Genomic DNA, 10,333 nt, shown 5'->3' on the forward strand with positions numbered 1-10,333 from the left:
ACACCAACTGAAATTAAGGCTCACCAACAGGCAAGGTATTTCCAAAACTGTCTAATTTTGGTCAGCAGGATGAGTATTTATTTGTTCTCAGAAGTGACACCCAGTAGTGTCTCATACATTTCAACATAAAAAAGCTCTTCTGAATGACTTGCTTGTACCAAATAATAATAATAATAATAATAATAATAATAATAATAATAATAATAATAATAATAATAATATTTATAAAATAATATCAATATTTTATTATTAATATTAATAATAAAATTATTATGTAGAATAATAGTTATTATCATTACATAATATTATGTTACATAATAGTTATTATTATTATTATTATTATTATTATTATTATTATTATTATTATTATTATTATTATTATTACGTGAAGCGGAACCTTTACTAGCAGGTTTATCTGGGGGCTCAAATTCATGTAGCTCACAACATCCGGTCTTGTTTCCTGTTTCCATATACGGAGCCGCAGTTTGCTGCAACGATGCCAGTCGGAATCATCCAGAGCTTTCAGAACTGAATCAGCTAATCAATAAAGTTCTCTTATTTTGCGATGATGTGAATGGATCCATCCCGTCAGAACCAGCAGAATGAACCGCCTGAGTTCGGCCGTCCCCGCAGAGCAGTACCTCGGTAATGTCGGAACTGCATATCCTCATTTGTATTGGCTCGGTTCGGTTCTGAATGTATGAACATAAATTTGTCTGTCATTTTCCCCCAGCGGACAGCCAGGTTCTGTTCTACCTGAATGATGCCGTGACCCAGCTGCTGGACCATAAGGAAGAGTACACCCAGTTTGGCCTGGTTCGGTACTTCGCAGAATAGTAGGTCCCGCATTAACCCTCCTATTATGTTAGTTTCTGAGGTACAGCAATAATGTCCATCCATCCATCCATTTTCTTTACACCCTAGTCCCTTAGCGGGGTCGGGAGGGTTGCTGGTGCCTATGTTCGTGGGTCAATTTGACCCGGGGAGTGTTTTATCATGCAATAGTGTCAGAAACCAAAAAATTCCTCCAAAACATTTTTTTTTATCTGATTATTAACTCCAATACTAACTATCTCAATAAATATTTGTGCAATTATGTTTTTCTTTATTTCTCAGAAATTAAGGATTAATGACGACAACTTACTCAATTACTAATTTGGACATAAAAAATGGAATTTACATTTTTTTTTACGTTCTGACCCTGCTGACTATGAGTACATTGTTTAATTTAATATGGAAGATGACTCGGTTTCATTCCTGTTGGGCCCATCACACCAGAACTGCTTCCTTAAACATGTTTTTGTGTGTGTGTGTTTTTAGTTTCAGCAGTGTGAAGAACAGCAACCATGTCCTCTTCAGGGAGTTGAACTACATCAGAGCCACACAGCACAACAGAGCTTCCTTCATCAGAGTCTTCTGGAGATGCTTCAGGCAGATCGGCAAGAGTGGAGGTGAGCGAGGCGACGCCGCAGCATCTTAAAATTATGACGTCTAAATCTGAAATTATGTCAACAATTTTTACGAAACACTGTGGCAGCAGACAAATGAGCAGATTTCATGAGCTGAAGGAGAAATCAGTAATCAGTAATTTGCTGCATTTCCGTTGACCATATTTAACATTTTGAAAATAAATTTGCTTAATGAAAACACGTTTTGATCAAAAGTTTTTATGTTGGGGTGAAGTATATTCTTTTGGCCGGTTTATTTAGCAAAACTGTAATAAAGACACTATTTTTGCATCACCAAACAATTAATAAATCCATTTATTTTTTAATTCTTCAAAATGAATAATCTAATACTTAAATTAATTGGACATATATTAATGTGTATTTAATTACTAATTTATCTGTTGATATACTTTGTTTTTTCTGCCGAGATGACCTAATGTTAACATGTTCGACTTTATAGTTATTGAGTTTTTACATGAAGCTGTGAAACCTTTGACCTTTGACTCCTGAACTGATTGCTGCTGTGCCTCTTGTGTTGTAGATTTGCTGTCGGTGCCGGAGTACAGGTCCCTGCTGCAGCTGCTGTGCCCTGACTTCCCACTGGAGGCAGTGCAGAGCGCCTCCAGGTGGCAAAGCTTCATGTTGCACTCAGCAGGGATGCTAATCTGAAAACGCCATGAAGAAGAGAGAAAATATTTAAACTAGAGCTGCTCTGATATGGTGCTAGCTTGTTTGGTCCAGGGCATTAACAGGCTGGGACCGCCACTGATGTTACTCCACCAGAATTAATCTATTTTAAACGGATAAAGCAACAGATTTACAATGCAAAAATAAAATCCAATGTGTTCAGTAGATAAGAGAACATCTTGAACATGGCCATTATGAATCGTGTGAGAGTTCTGGATCTTTTCAAAGATTCAGATCCTTGACATCTTGTTTCCACGTGCAGCACGTTAACGTTGCTTTATTCTTTCTGTCATTCTGCAGAATTGTTCTAGCGGACGACGCCTCCGATGGTCTGATGTCTTTCTCTGACTTCATTTATGCTTTCCAGCTGCAGTTCTGCTACCAAGGTACATCCGGTTCAGAAAACATAAGAAAATTCAACATTTAGGTCAAACTGTTTGGACCGCCTCTTCACCTTTTTTTCCTGATGAGCCAAATTCGAACAACTTCCTCCTGTTGTCGTCCTGCAGAGTTCCTGGACAGCGTCCAGGTGATCTACCAGGATCTGCTAGCCGGGAAGAGTCCCAACACCGTCATTGTCCCCACGTCGTCCTCCGTCGAGCAGCTTGTCTCCGTGGCAACAGAGGAGAGCGACAGGGAGGAGCAGCAGCAGGACGCCGTGGATTCGTCCACGCTGGCTGAGTGTGTGGACGCACTTTGTGAACGGTTCAAGCACAGGTGAGCAGACCATGAAAAGTCTCATCATCGCAGCGTGCCTGTTGTTTTTGCGAATGTTTTACGTTTTTCTGCGAGCAGCTATCCCTCCAGGACGTGCCTGAGGGAAGTACTGGAGCAGACAGACAAAGTTTCTTACTACGGCTTCCTCCAGACTCTGGCCAACCATGAGAGCATCAACCAAACCATCGGTGGGTTCAGCAGAAACACACGACTTTACCCAAAAAACTAAAATATTCCAGTTGTATGAACCGTAGCAGTAACAGTCAACTGATTTAGTGATCGATTGTTAACTGCAGTGTACAGATTAAAAATAAATAAATCCAATTTACTGAAAAAACAACATACTCAGAGCAATAATTAAGCCAAAATTGTACAAAAAATGCATACATTTAGCACTTAAAATAAAAACATCTCTGTAAATATGTTTTAGCCAAAACTCAAGTGGCCTAGATTTAACTTTATCTGGTTAATATTCTCTAAAGGAATGCTTTGCTGTTGCATTTTAGACAATTAACTATTTATTTTCTTAAAGGCTAAAGTGGTTAAATGGAAACTCTGCAGAATGTGCTAAATATTTGATTTAATAATCAGCAGAATGATTGATAGAATAATCGATTACTAAAATAATCGCTTAATATTAATTCTACTGAGTTAATATTGACTTAAATCAAAATGGTTTCTTACTCTATCACACAGTAAGATTGTTTTTTTAATTAATTTAATTTCCATTTTTATTCTGTTTACTTCCTGATTGTTGTATATAATTTTCTAAATTTTAAGAATTTCATATAAATTCAAGAAACTTCTGGACATCCCTGACCATCCTCTTTATGAGACTCTTAGTAAAACATAGTGCCTTCAGTCAGAGGCTTCTCCAAATTCGCTGTAATACAGACTGCTGCAGGAGATCTTTCCTGCCCACAGCCATCACCATCTCCATTTACTCTTTGAAGAATTTTTAATTAATATGAGTTACAACAACATTTAATTTCCATGATTAAATTTGAATTAGATAAAGTGAGTTTCTGTGTGTGACCGGCTTCAGGAGCGTTACCCAGCAAGGAGGAGCTGCTCATCGACCCAGAAATGGACCAGGAGCTCGACAAGCTGTGAGAACAAACTCATTTAGTTTACAGTCACTGGGTTTTATTAGTGATGTTGCACTAAAATGAATTCAAATTTGATCTGAATTGCCTAAAAAATAAAGAATGACTGTTAGTTTCAATTAATTTGGCTTTAATTGTATGCAAAATACAATTGAATAACCTATCAAGGTGAAATTACCAAATACACTGCAAGAAATAAGTATTTCTGTTCTAGTTTCTAGTGGAAATATCTCAGTTCACTTGAAATGAGACAAAAACTAAATAAGTAACTTTTCAGCAAGATAAATGAGCTTGTTTTAAGTGAATAATTACTTAATATTGATGAAAAAACACTAGTTCAACTGGCAAATTATTTCACTTATAACATGGGAAAAATGTTGAGTTATATCGTGAAATAATCTGCCAGTGGAACTGGTATTTTTTCATCAATATTAAGTAATTATTCACTTAAAACAAGCTCCTTTATCTTGCTGAAAAGTTACTTATTTAGTTTTTGTCTCATTTCAAATGTAGTGTGACATTTTCACTAGAAACTCCACCAGAAATATTTTCCGCACTATAAGGCGCACCTTCAATGAGTGGACCATTTCAAAACTTTTTTCAAATGCGCATTAAAAGGCGAACAGACGCTTCAGTTCAGGTTGCCAATTTGTTCTGTACTCTTATTATTACACATCCACATTTATGAAGAAGTGGTCCCGAGTACTTTATATAGTAGCTGCCCCAGTCATTGTTTCACTCACGGTGTTGGTGTTGCGATATTGTGCCCAACTGCATCCTGGGTAACACAGACCAACCGACACGCTGCCGCCGCAGTCTCTGTCTCTTCCCCCGCCCCTCCCCCCTTTGGCTTTAAATGTATTATCAAACTTTATTAACAAACCAGCGTTCATACAACTATCCCAGCATGCGCCGCGCACTTCTTCTACGGGGGAAAATGAAGTCGGCGGCTGCTTACCGTAGTTGCTAGACCTGTTGTGGCTCAATATTGGTCCATATATAAGGCGCACCGGGTTATAAGGAGCACTGTCGGCTTTTGAGGAAATTGAAGGTTTTTAGGTGCGCCTTATAGTGCGGAAAATACGGTATTTGTTGTCCTGCAGAGTTCCTGCAGAGTTTTTTCAGTGTAAATAGTGTGATGAATCCATGTGTGGTGGTGTTTTGAGTGTCGTCTTTCTGCCTGAATGACCCAGAATCGCTCAGATCTCTGTGAGTCCCGGCAGTAACAGCAGCGGCAGCGCCATTGGGGGGCTGAAGGAGGTGCAGAGGCGCGCCTCCCCACGCAGGAACATCCACCACCGGAGGAAGATGGAGGTGGAGAGCGACGGCTCCACCGAGGAAACGGACTCCTCTGAAAACTGAACCGGGTCCATGCAGTCTGTCTCAAAGAGCAGAGTCGCCATATGGAGACTTAGTCTTATCAGGCAAACACATTCTAATAAAAAACTGCAATACAAACCCACATTACGTCAGATAGTGCCGTAAAAACACGCATGACAGAGATATCGAAGTGACATCATTTGATCTGTACACTTTTCCACTTTTTCTCTGTAAACTAAGAAATATCGTTCATTTTTTAAAGTTTATAGTTCATTATTCAGCGCCTCTTATCTTTCTGATACAGACTTTCTTGTGTAATTTTCGACTTTCTCAGTCTTTCTGAAACTTCACATTTTTTTTCTTTGGGTTTTACTCATTTTCATTAGAACTCTTGTAGCTGTGCATTTTCAGAGAAATTTAGCTTAGCATATTTTAAGTTGGTTAGCTGGGTTTAGCTTGCCTTAGCTTCTCTTACTATATTTGAACGTAACATAATTGGCTTAGCTAACTGTAGCCTAGCTTAACCCAAATCTAGCTTTGCTTACTTTGATTTAGTTTTTCTTGGTTTAATGTAGCTTAGCCAAGATTAGCATGTGTTAGCTTCACTAAGTTTAGGTTAGATTAGCTTGATTCAACTTAGTTTACCTTAAATTAACCTTTCTTAGTTCAGTTTAACTTAGCTTGGTAGCTATACCTAAATTTAACTTAGTTTGGGTTAGTTTAGTGTACCTTAGGTTCACTAAGCTAAAATAAAGTGAGCTAAACTGACTTAGCTTTAATTTAGCTTTCCTTGGCATCTCCTAATTTTGCTGTTTTGTTTGTTGTGTAGCCTACATTATGTTAACTTAGTTTAGCTATCCAAACATAGCTTAGGCTAGTTTAACAATTAGCCCAAAATACATTATCTTGATTTTAGCTTTGTTTAGGTCAAATCATGAGTTTTCCTCTTTATTTCTTGAGCTATTTATGTTATTTTTATACACAAAAACCTGAAGTCATTCTCAAGCAAAGCTAATAATCTTTTATCTCTAATTGAATTTGTGCTAAGCTAACCTGCCGTCATTGTGCCATCATGAATGTTTTAAATCTGAATTTATCAAAGTAGTAGCTTTAATAAAGTTTTTAAAAAAATAAATTTTATGAGTAAATTCAATGCAGCTGCATAGCAATAATTAAGGACTTTGAAAGAGCTTCAGAAAGCATAGAGAACAATTTAATAGATTGCTAATAAGTCTAAGTAAAATCTGAAGACGAGCATCTGGATGTGAACAGAAACATTTTTCAGTTTGTACTTTGTATTTTTATCTTTGTTTCTTAAAAGTAATATTTCTGATGTAAAGCTCAATTTTGCGTTTGCTAATGTCAAAATTTTAGATCATTACATCTGTGGTATTTATGGAAAACAAGCTCTATTGAAATGTTGACAACAAAGCAAACATTTTATGAATGTACCTTACAAACATGTAGCCTATCTGTTCTTGAAGATCTCTAAACATATATGAATAAATGTAGAAATACTAAATCAGTCCGTCCCATTCATGTAGTCAATAGTTGCAAGCTTCTCTTCTTCGTTTCTGAACTGCTGTTGCGTTAGATATTTAGGATAAATTACATATTAACCCTGTGTCAGTCACCCGTTTATGCAATTATGACTTCTTACTATGAAATTATTTAAAATCTAATTCAAAATGTGTGCAGGTTCAATCACTGATTAATAAAAGCTGTAACTGTGACACCACTAAAGGTTTCTGGGTCGTTATTGGTTAGAATTAATGTCAAATTGATAAGGAGGCAGTTTTTATTCACTTCTATGTATGTAACCGTCTGGACTTTTTTCTGGAAAAATCAAAATAGAGACTTTGTAGAAACTCTGTACAGAAAATATACTTTTGTTTTAAGATGAAAAATATAACAAAAAGAAAGAAAAAGTTTGCAAAAACTAACAAAAAGCCAGAAACTAAATGCATCTTTTACATCCCGATTTTACAAATTAAAATACAAAATTGTTTAAATTCACAAGGCCAGAATGTAATTTTTCAAAAAACCAGATTAAACATGAACTTCAGAACAAACGAGGAAACTTTCAGTGATGAATAAATTATTGTTTTCAACAAACTGTCATCATTTAACATCAGAAAATCTAAATTCACCATCAATCTCTAAATAAATAAAATAAACACACCATGATCTGTGATTTTTGTCGTAAACTTGATTTATTGACATGAAAACCCAGAGTTAGCTTCAGTCTGAGCTTCTTCATTTTACAACACTGATATCATGCGGCGCTACACCCAGCCACAGCGTATGGTAATACCTGCTATACAAACATACAGGATTTATACAGGAGACTCTGTGATGAGGAGGATGATGAGGATGATGGCGTATGTACAGTGAATGTTCGTGCTGTTAAGAGTCACAGAGCTGGAACGCAAAGAAAGGACACTTCCTGGAGGAGCGGCTCAGAGCGGTGCGCCTCAGGTGGTTGCCATGGAAACAACGAGACACAGCTACATTTTTCCATCATGGCCGACGAGGCAGTTGGGCTCAAGAGTGTTTTTTTTTGTTTTGTTTTAAAGTGGCTCTAATAAACAGTTCTTGGAGATTTTCTTTGGAATTTTTTTAAATTCAGTTCTGGATCATACTTTTATTTAAATAAGGCATAAAATCTTTTTTGACAATAAAAATATGGATTCTATCTTTGTCCTCTTCTTATATCGACTTAAAGGGGCAGTACTTATTTAAAACAGACCGTTTTTGTTTTTTTTTTAGCTCTACATCATGTTATAATGTTATTTTCTTATCACAAACATACCTGGAGTGCTGCTTTGATTCTTCCATGCGTGTTTGAGAAATCCCTTTTCTGCAGAAACATGCCAGCTATCAACCCAAGTCCTTTGGGTTAGGACCGTTTCCACAGCAACCAGCTCTGAGGCGACCAGCCGCACCGAGCCGCAGGACCACTCATCTGAACACGACCTGCTGTGTGGTTTGTTTGTTTGCTTTTTTCAGGTTCGGTTCTGTGTCTCTGAAGTGGGTCAGTTAGTGCAGAAAAATAAGAAAAACAGGCACTGTTATCAAACATGGAAATAAAAACATTTTTGGTGCTTCACGCTCTCAGGCTTTATCTGCTCAAACTCCACAAGTTTCAACTTTGTTTTGCTGAGGCTGCAATGACTGACGCGGCCACCAGAGGGCAGGGCAACATGAAAGCTCCCTCAGTGACGTCAGGATGATTACTGCAGCTGTCAGCTTTCATCCAAAAGCAGCAGCTAGACTTAAATGTGCACATTTTGGTTCTACGTACCTGAAACAGCCCTTTAGACGAATCCTTAAAGGGGCAGCATTGTGCAAAATGGACTTTTTTAGAGCTTCACATCCTGTTATAACGTTATTACCTCATCAAAAACGTACATGGAGTGATGCCTTGATTCTTTCATGTATGTTTGAAAAATCCTTTAATCTCCCACTGAAACCATTCAGCTGTGCAAAAAGTGTGGGTGGACCTTCAAGGCACAGCTCCTCCCCCTTTTAGCTCCTTCAGACTAGTCAGCAGCAATTAGCAAACACCTAGCGGAACTGAGCTTCAGCTGAACTCATTATAGGAGCTACTTCTCAGTGAAACGCCGGTAAAAATGGTTTAAAGGGTTAATAGAGGAGCCATGTTGTTACAGCTTCCAGAAGGTAGAGTTTCAGAAAGAGCAGGTGCTTTTAAAGAGACAGAGACCCAATTTCAAGGCATTAATTGTGAAGACATTTTTGATATATATACTATATATTTCATATATACATATTGTTAGAGATGTGCCGATTAGATTTTTTCCTGCCGATTCCGATACGGATCACATAATTATTATTTTTTTAATAATAAGCACATTATGTGGAAAAAGGAACCATGAATTCACCTTAATTTAGACAAAAACTTGTTTTGAATAACTTTTTCCAAGAAAAAAACAAAACAGGCATTGTGCAAATTGTACTGCTATCGGTAATACTATCTTTAAAGAGTCAAAATAAAACCTCTCAACATTGCCAAAAAAATTCAAGTATAAAACTTAACATTCAAAGGCAAATACAGGATCCATTACAATAAACAATCCTGAGTTACTGAATGAAAACTTCCTGTTAGCATGGAGGCTAGCTGATTACTGCTAGTTCTGAGTGGCTGTTTCTGACTGAGCGGAGTAATTATGCAGAGCAGGGAGGAGATCGATTATTTTTTCAGAGATTATCTGTCTCATGTTAGGACAGTGAAAGTTTTAATACGTATGTAAAATGTATTTTTTTAGGTTAGATGCTGCAGCTTTAAACAGAGGTTTGGTGTGAGAGTCACTACCAGGTGGAGCAGAAGCGGCGCTTCGTCTGTGAAATATTACTTCCTGTAGCGTAGCAACGGTTCAACAGCGAGAGCAGAACCAGCGTCTTACATCGCAGCTCGAAGACTTAAATCATTTTGCGGGTTATTTGTTTAGCTTTCTGACCGTCATGCTAATCCGGGTGAGTGTTTGTAGCTGTGCGCTGCTTTACCTGCTATCTGATCCTCCATGTGTCTTTTTACTGCAGTGAGCCTCGATGTAGCCAAACTCCGTCAAGTATGGCATTGTTTTTATGTCATATTAGATTCGTTGTGTTGATGCATTTTGACCTGCTTCAATTTTCTGCCGCAACACGCAAACCTCCCCATTCACTCAGTGCGTTATAGTTCCACATCGCTTAGGATTTGTTGCTGCGCGTTTGTGCAGAGTGAAGGAAAGAGGAGACCAGCTGCACAGGCAGGCTGAGAAATGAGATGCAGGTGATCGGTTTGTGTGATCGGAAACAAGAGACCGTGATCGGCGATCACCGATCATACACTTTTTCAAGGAAAACGGCCGATTATGATCGGTGGCCGATCGATCGGCACACCTCTAATGATTGTGCTATCAAATTGCACTATATGCCTGGAAAATACATAATGCTTCCCCTTTAAAACTGGGATGTAAATAAAAACATTTTGAGTCGGACGTGTTTAGAGCTGTTTTATGAACAAAGTTTATTGGGGTTTTCTTTATGTTGCTG

General features: G+C 37.8%; 1 protein-coding gene across 1 annotated transcript; it reads left to right on the forward strand.

Annotated features, from left to right (window-relative positions):
• Nucleotides 1–437: 437 nt before the first annotated feature.
• cstpp1 (centriolar satellite-associated tubulin polyglutamylase complex regulator 1) lies at nucleotides 438–7,021 on the forward strand. Its single transcript, XM_008412577.3, has 9 exons — nucleotides 438–645; nucleotides 734–836; nucleotides 1,321–1,451; nucleotides 1,990–2,074; nucleotides 2,436–2,521; nucleotides 2,645–2,852; nucleotides 2,931–3,040; nucleotides 3,898–3,961; nucleotides 5,152–7,021. Exons 1-9 carry the CDS (start codon nucleotides 603–605, stop codon nucleotides 5,318–5,320), a joined length of 999 nt encoding a protein of 332 aa, XP_008410799.1. The 5' UTR covers nucleotides 438–602; the 3' UTR covers nucleotides 5,321–7,021.
• Nucleotides 7,022–10,333: the final 3,312 nt, after the last annotated feature.

This window comes from Poecilia reticulata, chromosome 6 (assembly GCF_904066995.2).
Source record: "Poecilia reticulata chromosome 6, P_reticulata-male-v2, whole genome shotgun sequence".
Classification (NCBI taxonomy): Eukaryota; Metazoa; Chordata; class Actinopteri; order Cyprinodontiformes; family Poeciliidae; genus Poecilia; species Poecilia reticulata.

Coding starts and splice junctions, on each gene's coding strand:
- cstpp1 (XM_008412577.3), top strand. CDS start 603: ATGAACCGCCTGAGTTCGGCCGTCCCCGCAGAGCAGTACCTCG. Junction 2,075..2,435: donor GCAGTGCAGAGCGCCTCCAG/GTGGCAAAGCTT, acceptor GTCATTCTGCAG/AATTGTTCTAGCGGACGACG. Junction 3,041..3,897: donor GAGCATCAACCAAACCATCG/GTGGGTTCAGCA, acceptor GACCGGCTTCAG/GAGCGTTACCCAGCAAGGAG.